The sequence below is a fragment of the Neopsephotus bourkii genome, unplaced genomic scaffold (assembly GCF_033783945.1).
Source record: "Neopsephotus bourkii isolate Nb327-2 ecotype Australia unplaced genomic scaffold, CSIRO-AGI_Nbou_v1 NB_947, whole genome shotgun sequence".
NCBI classification, from domain to species: Eukaryota; Metazoa; Chordata; class Aves; order Psittaciformes; family Psittacidae; genus Neopsephotus; species Neopsephotus bourkii.
The window spans coordinates 427,955-445,981 of record NW_026901441.1 but is presented as its reverse complement, the minus strand read 5'-3'; the positions used below and the strand labels follow the sequence as shown (position 1 = coordinate 445,981).

The following is an 18,027-nucleotide window of genomic DNA, read 5'->3' as shown; positions in this document are numbered from 1 at the left end:
GTCTGGTGGGAATTGCAGGAAGTCTCTATTTTTATGATCATGCCTCAAATGGTCACACTCCAACCGCTACATTAGAAAAGGACTTGTGTACAAGAGGGAAAGTACAGTTTTGTAACTCTTCATTTTTACAGCTGCTGTGTTAAATATAGCAATTAGGGAGGATTTGACAATGTAACAACATTATTACACTTTATTACAGAGTTACAGTATTTATATCTCAGGTTTAATATGGCTAAGTGGAAATATTTGCATATTTCTAGGTGGCAATTGGGCATGTTCTGCACACTTTAATTTCCTTCCTTCCCTTATCTTCACACACCTAGCACTTAAGCACCAGGTTCTCATAACCGGCAGTCCCATCTTAAAGAAAAACTATGTATTTTACCTTTAAGCTTGTGCTGTCAAAAGTGAGGATTTGACCTTTCCACTAATAGATGATACTGCCGTCAGTAACAGATCTAAGGAAGGTGTCCACCAGATGTTTTATATCAACCTAAGCTCCAGAATGGTGTAAATGCTTATTTGAGTCTGACCTAAGCTGCCTCTGCCATGGAAAGCAGCAGCCCCAGCCATCTGCTGGCACCAGGATGGATGGCATGACGGTAGAACCATCATGCCACCCATCCTGGTCCCCCAACACATGTATGTGACCCTCTTGGGAGCAGCTAAGGTGAAGGCAGAGCTCCTTTGGCCCTGGGGCTCTCCTGTACCAGACCAGCCTGCTCATGAGACCCCCACACTAGGGGCTGGTTTGTTTCACATTAAAATGTCATAAGGCAGAGTGCAGAGGTTGTCATGCAGAATGGCATTATCTGCTGTATTTAATATCTCATTTTAGGACTGGCTCCTGTTGGGTTTGTGAGGGTGCTACCAGATTGTGTTTTTTTCCCCTCCCAACAAGTGCTGAACTGAGCTTCTATTTCTTTCTTCACATCTCCCACAGGAAGAAGTCTCGAGGGTGGCTGCAAAGTGCCCCACATTAGTGTTCTCCAAGTCATATAAAGTTTCTTGCTGACACAGTAGTTCCTTTTTGGCAAGTAGGATAGCATCTGAGGGTAAATAGTGGCTGGAAAAAAACAGGGGAGTTCCAGGAGACACTCACAGTGACTGTGCAGACGTCCAAAACAGTTGTGTAGGTTAGGAATGCAAGCCCTGGTTTCAGGCAGCAGGGAGAGGTGTGTGCCTCTGGGGACTGCTCAGAAACTTAAGGTAGGAATTAATTTCTTTCAGCCAACACTGAGGGACCCATGTTCCTGCCTTCAACACCTGTATTAGATAATTCAGCTGTAGACTAGATACCTCCTGAGATGAGATTATTAATACTCTCTTCCCTCTCCACCTACAAACAGGCTTTTCCTCTCCCTCAGAGACATGCTGTTCTCTCCCCTGCTCTTTCCAGCATGTTTATTTCTCAGTTTTTGCATGTCTACTTTCACCCTCACACCCAGGAGTTTTCTGTTCTCACATTTTTGGGCCTTTCCACTCCCATACCACTGCATCACCTTCACTTTATAAAACCTGTGAATGTGTTAGACAGATATTTCCAGACACCCCGCCTGCCTTCCTCTCCCTGAGATTTTAGAGTGTCATTAAAAAGGCTGGGAAAGTGCAGGGTCCTGCCTATAGGTCCTGCTACAAGGACCCCGCACAGAGGAAACACGGCTTCTCCTGCTGGGCTGGATCACATAGGAGCCCCACTTGGTGTTCTCTACACACTCACTAGTGCCAGATACCTCTAAAAATGGTTTTAATACCTGTAGCCCTAATAATCAATCAGACAATATTTTTGTTTGGATGTCAGGGCATCAGTATCTGACTCACAGAGGAATTTGGATCCCCTGAAAAATTAATTCTAGCAATTCAGGCAGGAACATCCAATCTTGCCTTTAATTTTCCCTGGTTATTCCTTTACATCCTGTGGCAATGAATTTTACAAGTTAATTGCATGTTGTATTTCTTTTTATCAGATTTAAATTGTCTTTTGATCTCACTTTTATAAGGAAGGGTAATTAGGAGGCATCCAACAGGCCTTCTTATTTTCTGCTACTTTGCATACCTCTATCTGTCATCTCATATTTGTCTTCTGACTAACTACTCTTAAATTATTCAGTCCTTTCTCCATACACAAGTCTTGCCATGCCTGTAGTTATTTTGTTTTTTCTTGCTGATAGCTCTCTGGTTTTCTTACAGTCCGATCTAATGAGCCTCTTTGTTCATCAGGTGGGTGCATGTCTGGCTATCCACCTTGCCGCCTTTCCCTCCAGAAATCTTCAGGGCTTTTTTCTCCCCACAACAATAGCCTTTTTCAGTAAGGTCTCCTACTGTCATTCAGGAAAAAGCTTCAGACAAAGTGAAGTGACTAGCAAACCTTGTTTTCTCAGGGCTTGTAAGGCAGAAAACAGTTACTGGGCAGAGTAAGTGAAGATTTATGGGAAGCATCTGCATGTGTTACTCATGGTTTGTTTCTTCGGGTGGACACAAATTGGGTTGGTGAACACTGGGTCAAAGATACAGTCTTAAATGTGTTTCTGTCAGCCTGTCTTAAAGCCAAATAAAATTCCTACTGAATAAATAGTGCTTTATTCTTTCTGGCAGTTACATAATAATAATGCTAAAGATCAATTATTGGAGAAGGCTAATAAAGCATAAATTCATGAAAGGCTTGCAGCTGAGCTTAATCTTAGCTTGCAAGAGGCCCTTAGACTTTTAAGATTTATTGAACCAGCTGTTAATAATATAAAAATGTTTGCTGAGGACTTATTCAGCCCATAGAAAAAGTGTGTATTCAATAGGGCCATGAACTTTAATTGCTAGCAGTACAGGTGAAATGTTCCCATTAATGTTGTTTTTATCCATGCTAAATAAAAAATGGTAACCATAACTACAATTTAAAATTCTGTATTTGTGGAGCTATTGTGAATCTCAGCCCACAGAGGAATATTTCGTCCATTTATAACAAAAGGTTAAATGACTTTATTTTTGTATATTTGTCATCATGGCCTGAAAGCGTGCTACTTTTACACAGGAACAGTGTATATATACTTTCAGTACACTGGCATAGTAATGAGTAACACTGGTTGATCCATCCTTGTGGATGGAATTAGGATCTCATTATAAAAGTTGATTTGAAAATGACAAAACAAAAATCCAATCCTTCTTCCTCATTCTGGCATTTCTTAAGAGAATATTTAATTTTCACATCTAAAAAATATCCAATATTGACTTTTTGAAAATAGTCCTTGCTTTTCTCTTTCAAAACTTGTTTGACCTGCTAAGTCCAAATTTGTTGTATTTGATTACATCACTAACAAGCGTCTTTGACTTGTTTCCAATTTTGTTTCATTTTTCTTTGAGGGCAAGAGCTTTACTCAAGGTATAGTGAAGAAACATTAAAGTGCCTATGAAGAAAGGGGTTTACTGGTGCTGCTTGGAGTATTAAAAGGTAGAGGAGATATGGATTGGTTGTCATCTTTAATGTAGACAGACTATACAGTTCGTTTCTATGGTTGAGCCAAGCTAATTGTTTTTCATTAGGATAGGCTGAAGAAATGTGCTTAAAAACAAATGAAGGGTGTATGAATTCAGTTTTAGGTGACATGTTTGGTTTATGTTCCCTTAGACCACTTTGCTTTGCAGCATCTCTGTGTGTGCGTGTGTGTGTGCTGGGGGTTGGTAGCAGGGGCTTACATGCTTATTCATCCTATTTGATGTGCCGCAGAGGAGAAAACTGAGCTGCCAACATATTGTGTTTCATCAGTTGCTGCCAAACTCAGTCAAGTGACACTGTCACCCCAGCTGAGGTACATGCGAGGCTCAGACCCACACTGGGGTGTGATGATACCTGCAGGTGCCAGGGTGACGTATCACATGGCTTGATCCTGAGCTGGGGCTCAAAGTAGTCTGCCCTTACAGGGCCAGGCTTGCCAGTGACATGCCATGGGGTATGGCCCCATTTGCACACAGCTGCTCTGCAGAACTGACCTCATCCCCAGCACCAGACTCTCTGGGGGCTCTCATCAAATCCAGAGTTTCAGCATCAGGACGTGGTGCTGTGGCTAATTCTCATAGTGCTGGCAGTTATAAAATCCTTGAATCTTGAATTTCCTAAAGCATGCCTGCAATTTATTTTCCATGGCACTTAAAATCAGTGAAACAGAACCTATTTGATATTATACTGTGTTCTAGTTTAATGCCAGCTGGCAACTAAGCACCACACAGTAGTGATTTTATAATATAAATACATATTTTATATTATACATTACTTCATTATTACATTTTATATAGGTTTTATGTATCATGTAAATAATGCTATATATTATTTTATATGCATCTTTTAAATATTAATTTAATTAATCTTAAATAGTTCTAATTCCTACCATTTTCTCTTTGTCAGGAAAGATAGCTTTACATGCTAGTGAGTTGCTTTTCTAAATAGACCCTCTTTGGCTCTATAAAATTAACAAGTGTCCTCAGAAAAAGGTGTCTCTATTTCCAAGAGGTCGTTTTAATTTCACATTAAAATATTTTGCATATTCAGATTACTCCAATACATTGCAAATTAAAACTATAGATGAAGAGAAGGGTTCAAGATGGTTCAATTCTTTTGATCTCTTCACTGTAGTATTGCCTACCTGATGACTAAGAAAAAGCCAAGCTTCTATGCACAGATCAGATTTAGCGGATTCCTTAGTATCAGAAGTCAGTGACAAATTTATCCATTTTCCTTTGTTAGCAAGGAAAAATAAATCAATAAATAACTTCTGGTTGTTTGTGGGTTTTTTTTTAATTCCACTTCAGTGCCTAGACAATATTACACAAATTTGTGTAACTTCTTTCTCTTCGTGCCACTGCCACACATCCTGATCTTCCTGGTTTTCAACAGCAATAAAAGACAATTTTCACACTCATCTGTATCTCTCTCTTCAAATTATCTTGATACACAAAACTATTTCACTTTCCTACTTCTAAAACCACCAAGTTGTTTTGCATCTTGAAAAAAGATTATGAAAGGAAGCAAAATCACCATCTTGTTTTGCCTGTAATGACAATTAAGATGGTTTCCATCCAGAAACTGTTATATATTTGAAAACACTAGGACCTTTTGGCTGGAGTGACAACAACATCTGCAAAAATCAGACAGCGTCATCCATCCCAAGAATTTCCTGAAGATATCCTGCCAATTACTTTTACTAGTAGGTGACGATTAATCATAACCTGCCTGGCATCTGAGCAGAGAGATCTGATCCCTAACCAGAAAGAAAACCTATATTCAGACGTAGCTGAAAGCAAATTTTGCCAGGAGTCAAGATCCTGAGCACCATTATTTTTAGTATATGCAAAACTCAGATTGCCTCATATTGCTTGGGGGTTTTAGTTGTTGATGGTGGTATTTAGGCTTTGTATTGCTCTGCAAAATTGAGGCCTTAATGCTGTAAATCTGCTCAGCTTTTTTTGGGAGGTGCAGAACTCAGTTTCCTGCCTCTCCAAAACTACTCTAGAGATCTTCAGGTGATATAATTCAACGGATGACATTAAGCTTTTTTTTATAGGTGGAGAATAATGCTTGAGCATATTGTATTTCAGAGCATGAATTCAGGTGACCTCAAAAGACCTATGGCTCCTGATTAGTCTCTTAAGAACCCAGTTTGCAGATTTTGACAATCTTGAACATAGTGAATTGTACTTACCAAAAAACTGTACTACCAATAAATAGTTCTGCTTCTTTCAGTGGGGTAGTTTACAAAATATGATAACATCCATTATCTTTCTAAATGTGATAATATTGATCGTCTCTCTGTTCAGAGATGTAATTACAGGTTTAATCCTTTACAAAAAAAAAATAAGATTATGGACTTTTTAAAGATAAAAATATTGAAAATTCTTGTTTTCTGGGGTAAATACTTATTTATGCAAGGTCAGTTGAAGTTCAGCCATATTAGGCTGAATTTTTCTTCCATAGCTATGTGAAATATCCCACTGATTTCATAGCAAAGGGAATATTCAAAGAGCAAAGGAACTGCCACCTGGTAAAAACATCACAATTCGCCTCTTTGCACAGTAACTGTTGCAGCATACTCTAATCATGATTTTTATTCTTTGGCCTCTTGAACCAGGAGAGGGAAGTGGTTAATCCCTTCTTTGAACCTAAAAGCATTTTCAGCCAGTTATGATGAAATGACCTTTTCTATTCTGTGACCTTTCTCAACAAGTGCCCAAGGAATAATGATACAATTATTTCCCTCCCTGAATATCCCTCTGTTAGTGTATTCAGAAGCCTTAAATTCTCTGAGTATCTTTCACTTTTTGTTTGTGTGTTTGTGGGTTTTTCTTAGCTAGCTCACAGGAACACAAAATACACCAATATGTTAGTAGGCTGTGCGAAAAGGCTTCTGTTCCTGTAGCGAAGTTTGTATAAACAGATATTTTCTTTTAGGAATCTGAAAAAGAGCAACCTTATTTTCATGAACTGATATATGGCCTAAGTCAGGTGTCAGTCATTAGGCTATACCATAAACTGCTTTAAATTGCCAGTTTGTATCAGTTTAGTATAGAGCCCATTGAATATATTTTTGTTATCATGGTTCTATAGTGTGACGTGTTCGAATACAGTGCTCCAAAATGTGTGTTTTGTTAACTTTGTGCAGTAGTACCTGATTAAAATTCAAAGTACATTTCTGCATTGATTAGATTATACCCTATGGTCCCAACCAGCTTGCTGTGGAGATTGTTGTAGACAAATTGAAGGGAGTTCTGAGAATATCAATAAGTACAATGAAGCTACTGGAAGGACTGATATACAAAGCGATATTAGAAAGACTAGAATGCTGGTCATTTCCTCTCTTCTGTCACTCATACCTCTTAGCAACTCAGAATAGAAAGCTATTAATTATTTCTATGTAGTTGTTGTTAACTGGATTGAAACTTATTTAAATTCCTCGGTGAGTGAGAATAATTGTTCACTGTGCTGTAATATGCATGTTTAACCTCTGCTGTGGCAAACAGAACCAGTGTCAAAGCTCCCTTGGTGCTTTTAGTTGATTATGGACCCCAGTGACTCTATAACACCACAGAATCAAGAATGTTGGTTTTTTCAGTAGTAACTTTGAAATTTAGGATAATGAACTGTCCTGAGAGCTATTCATGAGAAATGACCACTAAAAGCTGTGCCTTTTCTCTGGGTCATAGATAATATCTCTCACCAAAATTAGACCTTAGAAGGGCAGCCTAAAGGTAGCTTGAATTTGATCATACGGTTGCCAGTTAGTTTTCTTTGTGAGTTAATACAGCTGCAGGCTAGATAAACCACGCTCTTCAAACTTTCTGCTTATTCCTGAAGTTTTGGAGTCAGATATGTCCTACTCTTGTCCTAGTTTCTTGCCTCTTTGTACTGTTCTGTAGCCAGAGCAGACACGGTAAGACACATCCTGCATATTCTTAACAAGAATGTGTAAACTCTGAGCATTTTCTGTGAATGTTTAGTAAATGCTGTTTTGGTGACATACTCATGACAATCATCATGATACATCATGATTTGATGACATGATTTAATATTGTTCATTTTCTGTTCAGATAAGATCAGAGAAAAAAAATGTCACAAGATTAATTTAACCTGTATTAGCTCAAAGTGTCATTTTTACTTAGAAGGAAAGGACATTAAAAACATCAGCGTTAAATGCAGGCAACAGAAAAAGCTCTCACATCTTATACACTAAGACTTTAAAAAATGTGAAAGAAAGATAATGCAGGTTCGTGTATTAGTTTGAATGTGTACATGAGCTTTGAGCAGGTGAGAGATTGTCATGAATTACATTTCCTAATATCATCCTGACATTCTTTCTGTAATTTTAGAAATTGTCCCAGTGGCATATCAAGATTCTGGGACATTTTGCAATGTCCAAGTAAACCTTTTGTGTTCACCCTTTTACCTACATAACTGGGTCTATTATCATACCTTTGAATACTGTAAAATCTCACAACATCCAAAAAGTTCATAGTAGGAAAATTACATAGAAAAATCAATAGAAGTGAAACAATCCATTATGATGATTTGTCCTGCCTCCTTTTTTATCGTTATTAATCTCTCAGTCACAGAGTTGTCATTAGAAGTACTCATAGCTTAGAAATACTAACTACACCTCCAGTGACAGCCCAACCAGTCATTTCTGACCAAGCTTGAGCAGGATAAGGCAGCCCAGCACTGGCCTTACTCTGTGAAGTGGGGTCCTCAGGCTGGCACGTGTCTCATGAGCTATTTGAATTTCACTTTATTGCATCACAAATTACTTGTCTTTATTTACATGTCACTATTTTAGTGGGATTGGACAATACACAAATATAATCTACTACACACATGAGTCCTGGGCTCATCTTCTTATATTTTTCAGGGGGAGGCATGGTTCTTAAGATGGTGGCTTTCAACTAAAAATCCTTTGCTAAGTTACTATTAACAAAACTTTCATTCAATCTCTGGGGTTTCCTGAGACGTACTTGGTGAAATGTCTGAAGTGGAAGAATTCACTGTTTGAAATTTAATTTGAAATTGTAGTACTCAAAAGTGGACATTGCAAAAGCTGCTGAGAAGATCTGAAATCTCAGACTGCAGTTAGCAAGAGAGGACACTGTCTGCAAGGGTGGAAATATGGGAGAGATTCTTAAAGAGTGAATAAAATCAGCATCATAGCTGAAGACATGCTTAACATTTTGGAAGATCACACACAAAGATGTTAGCTTGGAAAAAGTCAGAGAAGTAAATGTACTCCAGAAACTTCTGTCTTCTAATAAGTCGTTACAGGGAAGTTAGGAATTATACTGCCCATTACTCACTCTCACATCACAGACTTTCCTGGTGCTTTACTGCAAGATACAGGATAAAACTTGAGTCCCCATTAAATTAATGGAAATACTCCAATATAGTTCTTCCCGATTTTCTAGTTTTGCCACTAAAATGTAAAGAGGAAAATATTGATAGAAGTTTGCTTAAGCCTTCATAAAATACATAAATAACTTGGCGATTTTAGCTAAATTCAAGCGGAATGTGAAAGGAAGTTCAGAGGACTATTTTGCTCTCTTGCTTAAAAGGCGAATAGGACCTGAGACATGTTGGATTAAAACGTGGCAGGGAGAGAATCATAAAGTACTTAACTTTCATTTTCCTGGGTATGCTTAGATAAGAAAACCAAGCAAGTTTAACATATTCAGAAGTTACTTTCTACTGTTGCACACTTTTCTTTGGACTCTGATTTCATTCCAAGAAGGGTTTATTTTGATTTATCTTACACCTGTTCCTGGCAAGCTAAACTATGCTGAAATAATCTGACTGCCTGCCTTCCCTGCTTCCAAGGGAAACACAGCCAAGGAGGGCTGCCTTAGACAGTAGACACACTCTTTCCTTCCTTATTGCCAGCCTGAGGAGTCGGTGGGGATGTTTGGGAAGGGGAGTGTAGTATTGTGAAGTGGTGAAAAAAAGGAGAGAGCAAGATGTGAAAAAAATATCAGGACCCTGGGAAAGCTCTTTTCCATCCAGCTTTCTTAAACATGTGCCAATGCATTTTCTGCTCACCCGTTCCCTCAGATGCTCCTCCCTTTGCCTCTCCCCATCCTTATTCTCCATCTAGAAGGGTATACACAAGTACATAACTCCCTTGGACCAATGCTTTAAAAAAGCAAAAAGAGAGCTATGCTGCTGTTGGCTTTTCTGTCTCTCATGGTCAGAGGGGACCAGAGACCCTCTGTGGGGCAGAGGGCTCCCAGCAGCACAGGGCAGATGCTGAATTAATTGGAATTTTCTGCAGTGGGGTACCTCCAGGAAACTCCACATTATAAGAAAAGCTGTCAGAGCTCCTAGAATGAGCAGGAACAAGGGCAAGGGCCTATGTAAAAAAAAAAAAAAGTCCTAATGAGAGTTGTCGAGAGTAACCAAAACCACTTTAATAACATATAATTCATAATATTTGTGTGACCTTACACTTTTTAAATTCTAAGAATGATTTGCAGAAGTGCGCTCTGCTTTCCTAATGATATCTGGTTTGCTGATAGCCAGTCACTTTCTTATTGTGCTAGGAGCAGCCTGGGACATGCCAAGCTAACCAGTGACACTCCTTTTTCAATACAGTTCGTATTGCTCAAGACTTCCCAGCATGCTCTATGTGAGTCTCAGATCCCAATAAGCACACCTAAATATAGAAATTTGTTTGTAGGTGGGTATGCATGTGCTACATATCGGTACTTCCAGTATAGCCGGTCAAGATCTAGGGCTTAGTTCAGCAGAGGACATAGAGATGTCCCCTGTTACATGATATTCCCTGCTCTACAGTGACTTCTTCTGGAGGGCACAGCCCTCCCAGGTCCGAAAGCATAGCTCCTGGAACTAGGGATGTCTCAGATATCTTAAGGCATCTCAAATGGCACTGGAGAAATAAATTTGGGCAGCTGAATTGAGCCTTTTTTGTACCAACCCCAGAGAGCAAGTCATCTGAGCAGCCAGCAGGAGCCTTCCTGAGGATTAGCTGCACCTCTCTCAGTTGACGTGATCTCCTTGTGCTGCACAGGGAGTTAAGACACCTACTTCACATGTTGTTGTGGTTTAAACCCAGCCAGACAGCCCGTTCACTCACTCCCCTCCCCCCCTTCTTGCCCTCCCCCTACTCCCAGAGGGACGGAGAGGAGAATCAGAAAGAATGCAACTCCCATGGGCTAAGATAAGAACAGTTCAGTGACTAAGGTATAACACAAATCACTACTGCTACCACCAATAATAGTAATGATAAAGGAAATAACAAGGGAAGAGAATACAACACCTCAGCACCAGCCGACCGATAACTCGGCCCCCCCCAGCCTGCCCAAGCACCAACCGATACCTCCTCCAACCCTGCAGTCCACCCTAGCCCCTTCTGGGTAACTCCCCGGTACATCCTGGGCATGACGTGCTGTGGTATGGAATACCTCTCTGGTCAATTTGGGTCAGGTGTCCTGTCTCTGCTTCCTCCCGGCTTCCCTCCTCCCTGGCAGAGCATGAGGCTCACAAAGTCCTTGGCCAGACCAAAACATCATTGTTATCAGCTCTGTTTCCAGGCTGAAAGTCAAAACACAGCACTGCACCGGCTACCAAGAGGAGAAAAATGACTGCTACTGCTGAACCCAGGACATATAGACACCTAAATTTGAATGCCTTCACATACAGCTGAATCCCACCCCCCCTGTTTTTCTGATCTCCATTAGAATTTGTGGTGTCTTTAATTTTTCCTGGTCAGTTGTCCTAATTCTGAACTCTCACTCCGGCCTCCTGAAGATCATTGTCATGCTCTTGAGATTTGTACTGTGCAGAAACACCTCAGGATACTTTATCCATTTCTGTTTCTTGATCTCTGAACTCGTTGGATTTACATCTACAAGCAAATCTAGGTTTTTTTGGTAGCCAATTATGTAGTATCCACGCTGGTTGATGAGAAAATGAACATGAGCCGGCAGTGTGCGCTTGCAGCCCAGAAAGCCAACCGTATCCTGGGCTGCATCAAAAGGAGTGTGACCAGCAGGTCAAAGGAGGTGATCCTGCCCCTCTACTCTGCTCTTGTAAGACCTCACTTGGAGTATTGTGTACAGTTCTGGTGTCCTCAACATGAAAAAGACTTGGAACTCTTGGAGCAAGTCCAGAGAAGGGCCACAAGAATGATCAGGGGACTGGAGCAGCTCCCATATGAAGATAGGCTGAGAAAGTTGGGACTGTTCAGCCTGGAGAAGAGAAGGCTGCGTGGAGACCTCATAGCAGCCTTCCAGTATCTGAAGGGGGCCTATAGGGATGCTGGGGTGGGACTCTTCATTAGGGACTGTAGTGATAGGACAAGGGGTAACGGGTTAAAACTTAAACAGGGGAAGTTTAGATTGGATATAAGGAGAAAATTCTTTCCTGTTAGGGTGGTGAGGCACTGGAATAGGTTGCCCAAGGAGGTTGTGAATGCTCCATCCCTGGCAGTGTTCAAGGCCAGGTTGGAAGAGGCCTTGGGTGAGATGGTTCAGTGTGAGGTGTCCCTGCCCATGGCAGGGGGGGTTGGATCTTGGTGATCTGAAGGTCCTTTCCAACCCTAACTTTTCTATGATTCTATGATTCACCTGTGTAGTAGCCAAAGGCATTTTAAAATATCAGAGCCTAGAACAAGCAGAATGTCAGCCTTAGCTAGCATACTATGTCCAACAGTGACACTAGCCAACAATAGTCAGGGAAGATTACACAAGTAGGGCAAACACACAGTGATATTTCTTCATGAGTCTGTCATCCTCCAAGAGGCTGATGCTAAGAGATTCCCTGGGCCAGAAGCGGGCTCTTGGTATTAGCCTTATATTAAATCTTCTCCAATAAGATCATCCCACTGGCTTTGAACCTATGTAAATTTTTAGCATTTTGTGGCAAGGATTTTCACAATTTAACAGGACAGTCCTTAAACCACAGGTTGTCTGTACCCTTAGTATTATAATAAAAGGACAAAGCCATCCATAGGTAAGTTCAGAGAAACTTGGGTTGTTTGCAGGTATTTGGATCTCAACTTACCTTGATGACTGAGCAGAATGAACCAAAGCTATTTCCTACTGTACTGGAGCAGGCTAGGAAACAGCCTTCTGCTTTTAGGTACAGCCAGTCTCTCTCACAGCTGACCTGTGGGGGCCTTTTTCACTTACTGGGTCATTCTTGACTTGTAGGAGCTTTTCTTTGTACAAAATGAGTGAAAGAATCAAAACTCACGTCAGTAAGAACTTGCTTTCAGTTCTTCACTGGCAAATGTGCATTTAGAGTATCCTTCCATAGACACATACACATACCACAAAATCCTAAGTTTTTAAAAAAGCAGTTATTTCTTACAAAGGCTCTTTAAGCTTTTAAAGGAGGTCAGGAAATTAATTCTGAAGTGATGAAGTAGCACAGAACTTGTTCTGTGCTTTTCCACTCTGCACGCCGGTGTGTCAGCCCCAATCATAAAAGAACATTTGCTTTCTCAAAGCATCAATGTGCCATGACTGTGCTGCTTCTCCTCATCTCCCTTTAAACGCTGTTCTGGCTCTTAGGGCAGTTGGCTGATTAGTTCATGCATAACAAACTCGCTCTCACAGTTTGAATCTGTGACCTGAAGAAATAAATCCTAACACTTGCTGGGCTCCAACAAACTTTCCAGGCTGCCAGATAAAAGAATGCTGCTGAGTACCCAGCACTGCATTTCTTCCTTTCCAGGAAATGGTACATCAGAGGAGTTGTGTCCAGAAACTATAAAGCCTCAACCACACAGTGTTTGTCCTCATAGAAAATTAATATGTGTGCTTTTAAGTCCAGTTCCACTGGATGCTCACCACTGTGTCTGTTCTTTTTTTTTTTTTCTTATCTTTGTTTTCTTCTTTGCATTTTCATAGCAGATTTGATACAGGAAAAGATAGAAAGGGAGAAAGTTCTAGTCCATCTACTTATTTGTACAGATTGCTACATCAGGCTCAAAGCTTCTTCATGAGCTCCTTCAACACTGCTCCTGTTATCCATATGTTTTCAAAATTAACTACCCTCAGTTTTCACCCTGGAGTGTCCCAAAGTAGTTTTTGACACCAGCCCTGGCCTCGTATACCCTACCTCAAACAGGAATCTCAGTGCTTTGGATTCCCACCCATCGCAGAAGTCTCTGTTTTGACCCCCTCATTCAGCTCATGTACTTGTATATGTTATTTATTGATACTTGGACATTAATTTTTTCTGTAATATATTTTTTTCAGACATCATTGTTCTCATCGCTTCAATAGCAGTTGTTTCTGCAAAAACTCAGGGTAACATTTTTGCAACATCAGCACTGAGAAGTCTTCGTTTCCTACAGATCCTTCGTATGGTGCGCATGGACCGAAGAGGAGGCACTTGGAAATTGTTAGGTTCAGTAGTTTATGCACATAGCAAGGTATGTAATCCTAGATGCTGATTTTGTCTGGTTGATATCTTCACTTAATGTGATTCAACAAGAGGACAAGGAAACAAACATTTATTAGTTTTGAGAAGAATACCTAAAATTTTCTGAAGTAACTTTAATTGCAATGGGCATTAGCACAGCTACATCAGGCCATGTTAAATAATTAGATTTAGAATACGCTGAATAACAGATTTAGAATACGCTGAAAATGTTGTTCTTGATATGCAGTTGTAATTTGATATATATTGGTGAAGTTGCTGCAGCATCAAACCATAGCAGGAGGTTCGCTGCACTTTCAGATAAAATTTGTGTTCCTAGGGAAACACTTGAGTCTTAACTGCTCAAATGCCAGAAAAGCAGGTAGATCTTTTTGTTACATATTCCTTGAAATGCCATTCTGTTCAGTCTTTCACAGGGATATTGATCTCTGATTTCTTTTATCTAGGAATTAATCACAGCCTGGTACATAGGATTTTTAGTACTCATCTTTTCATCTTTCCTGGTTTATCTGGTGGAAAAAGATGCAAATAACCAGTTCTCCACATATGCAGATGCTCTCTGGTGGGGCACAGTAAGTACAGAAAAATAATACTCACTTTTTAACCAGTATGCTAGAGTGCTTTGAATGTCACATACTGTGGATTTTAGCTTAGTATGCTGTTCAGTGAATTGTTTTCACTGGCAGAAAACTGGTCTGAGAAGCTCCCTCCTCCAGTTATTCATTTGTACATCCATAGCTCATTTCACCCCTTCCTGCAGAACAGGTCTTTATGTGTTTCTGCTGCAAACCAGACCACCAAACCTTCAACAGAAAAAAAAAAAAAAAATTTTATTTTTTTAACCCAGATCCTTTCCGTGGTATAGTTTGTAACACGGCACCACAAAGAGCTGCATTGACCCTAATCAGAGGGCTGTAAGCTGCGGTACACAAAGACAAACAAGTGTTGGGAAAGAAAGAGAGAAAAAATTATTTCATCAGCTTTGCAGTAAAGGAAAGAGTATCATCAGCACCCCAGATGTTGTTTCTCCTTCCTTTGTACCTTGAGCACAAAAAGCAAGAATAAATATCCCCATTCTGTTTCAGCAGTGTCATTTTTGCAACTGTAAAAGCCCTGATTTAGTTGAGCTCATGATTAATTATCAAATCAGTTGTTTTTATTTTGCTGAAAAGTACATGCCTGAAAGACTGCTTTTCTGAAAGAAGGAAGATAACATGAATACTTACTTGTTTAAATAAACTCGGCTTCAAATTAATAATGAAAAACTAGGTGTGAATTTTTGATTTTTTATTTTTTTAAAATAGCATAATGTGTAGGAGGTTTGGCTTTAAAATTCCGTATAGTGAGCTAGACTCTGTGTGGGAATTACTAATGCAGCTTAAGAAATCCCCCCTAACAAAGCCTATGGCATAGCTATTGCCAGCCAGTATAAAACTGCTTTTATTATGCTTCTGACGGAGTAGAACAAACACCATGATCTCCGACATGTTTGGGTAGTGAAGTGATGCCTATAAGATCATTAATGCTGGCATGAACTAGAGCACTCATTAGTTTTCCTGGAACAAGTGCAAGACCTGAACCAGACTTTGCCACCTTTCCTCGTCATAGGGATGCAGAAATGAAGCTTTCTCACTTCAAACCATCTGCTGAAAAGACTTAATCTGGACTCAGTAGTATCTGAAGGCTCAGAGCGTGCAATTGGGTAAAAGCCCTTTCCAAAATGCCTGAAATCCTTCAGAAGTATTTTTAATAAGTTTTCTTTACCTATTGAGCAAGGGCTAAGATCATGTCCTACTAGTAGGACTAGTTTGTGTATTTGAAGTTTGTTCATATAAGGGTTGATAATTTATTACGCGTGTTCCCTAGGGATTATATTTCTGTGCACAAAACTGGGATCTTGGAAAAGCCAGACCTAATAGGTCTTACTTATACATTTACAAATACACAGAAATATTTTTCCCCAAATGTGTTGCTTTAGAGCATCAAGACAGATCTCTGATAAACATTTTCATCCTGTAATCCAAACGCATATAAAATTTGTATTGGCTGAAGTCATGAGAGAAGGTTTTGGCCCAGTCGCTTCCCTGTAGTTTATTTTGTTTCACTTTTCTTCAAAAGCTGAGGTCTAGGTTTGGCTTAAAGCTTTCTAACCTGGCTGTATTGACATGGTCATGAAGTGTCTAGCTTAGGATGAGCACCCTGGCTCCAGCAGTCTGCAGGTACCATTGCGCCTTTGAGGACAGCACTGGGGGATGTGGTCCTGCTAGAGACCCTCCTGTGGCTGCGCACAGGTCTGGGAATGCAGACATGCTTTCAGCCATTCAGTTCTTCAGGAAACACCCTCTACCTCTCTACAAAGCCATGTGTGATTTAGCACTGCTTAGGCAGGACTAAGAAGAGGATTGTACCCACCTGCCAGCAGGCAATAGTGGGTACAAAAGTAGAAACATATGCATAAGGAATGGGAAAATAACAGCAAACTCAGACCTCAACTCAGACGTTTGACTGAGGCTCCTGTTAGATCTAGATCCTTCTCCCTGAGCTGTTCTAGAAGCCAGAACAAGATCTTTATTTTAGTATTTGCTTCTCCACTTCTTGCTGACTGCTATTTTTTAGGAAAAATGCTGCTAAAAGCTGTGTAAAATGGTGCTTAAAATATTTTGTACACTATGAAGTGAAGATATATGAGTCGTAGGTCAGATAAGTGGTGCACCTGAGAGAACAGGAATCTTTTCTTGACATCAGGAGGAAAAACAACAAATTGTAGTAAAAAAATTTAAACCAATCTATATTGTATAGTGCTATATCTTTTCTTCTTTCCCCAGTGTGTGACACGAATGCATTTAAATTTTTAATGTGTTTAAGTGCACGAAGTGACTGAAAATCAGCTTCCCGCTTACCTGTTATCTTTGCCATTTTAATAATGGCATTTTTTTGTATAATATGTAAAACAGTATGTGGGAAATGCATAACGTGCTTCTTAGTCATGGTTGTTTTCACTGCCAGAGTAACCCACGTGCAGATTTTGAAAAGGTCAGATTGTGTAGCATTCTAGGGGAAACTAGTCTCATTGATTTGTTTATTTGCAAAATTTGTTCTAACTTAAACCATGGAGTACCTACCAAATCCCAGAATGAATTCTGTGATGGCAGAATAACAAGCAAAGACTGCGCTGAAGTCAGCCACAAATAGCTCCTTACAAATAGCAGCCTTACATTTCAAGCTTTTAGAGGCACTTATGCCCCTCCTTACAGGACCAGACCCAGCATGCATCAATTAAACCATTCATTAATTCAGATTATTTGAGGCCCACACCCTGCTATGGTCATTTCACTGACTCCATTTCAAAACCCCATATTTTTATACTGAAATAAAAGGTGGGATATGGCATCCTTATTTACATATGAGTACTCCACTCTTTTTGCAGTTGTATGTTGTACTGTGCAACCTGCAGTTTAAACATCATGCTACTGTTACTATTGTTAATATTCTTGTGATTGGGGTCCCCACAGTGCTGCCTAACACAGCAGCACACAACACTGTGTGTTCTATGAAGAGCTCAATTTAAAAAATTGCTTTTGTAGAGAGGGGTAAATTCATTTAATAACAAAATAACTAAACTATATGGAAACAAAAGGTCAGTTAAAAATCTTAAGTATTTCAAAACCAAACCATGCATAGTTTTCTGAGGACTGCTAGAACTAGCTAGAACTGTGTGTGCTTATAGTGGCATTTAATTTGTACATCAATTAATTTTGCCTGCAAATGTAATGCAGTTAAGATTCCTGTCTCTCTTAGCATTTGACAGAGCTTCTCTTACTAAGTCATCATTTTTTAGTAGTATCCAGTAGTTACAGCTGGATACAGAGTGGTTCTGGCACTTCACAGTGACCTGTAGGTCAACAAAACATATTACAATGAATAATATTGTCTCAATTACTAGCTCAAATGAGTTAATATCAATGACGCTTTTCCCACTTAATGTAATAATAGCATGAGCAAACTACTTTTTTTTTCTCAGTTAATTGATGTCAGGTAGAGATTCAAAAGGTAAGTACTGCTAACAGAACATAAAATGACATCAGAAAGAAATATTAGGG

General features: G+C 39.7%; 1 protein-coding gene across 2 annotated transcripts in view; it reads left to right on the top strand.

Moving 5' to 3' along the window:
• The window catches only part of KCNQ5 (potassium voltage-gated channel subfamily Q member 5), a 277,209-nt gene that overhangs the window by 212,724 nt on the left and 46,458 nt on the right, over positions 1-18,027 (top strand). For both annotated transcript variants that reach the window (XM_061358524.1, XM_061358525.1), the window contains exons 4-5: positions 13,744-13,919; positions 14,374-14,499. In XM_061358524.1, the coding sequence (XP_061214508.1) occupies positions 13,744-13,919; positions 14,374-14,499 (302 nt within the window). The remainder of the gene's footprint in view (positions 1-13,743; positions 13,920-14,373; positions 14,500-18,027) is intronic.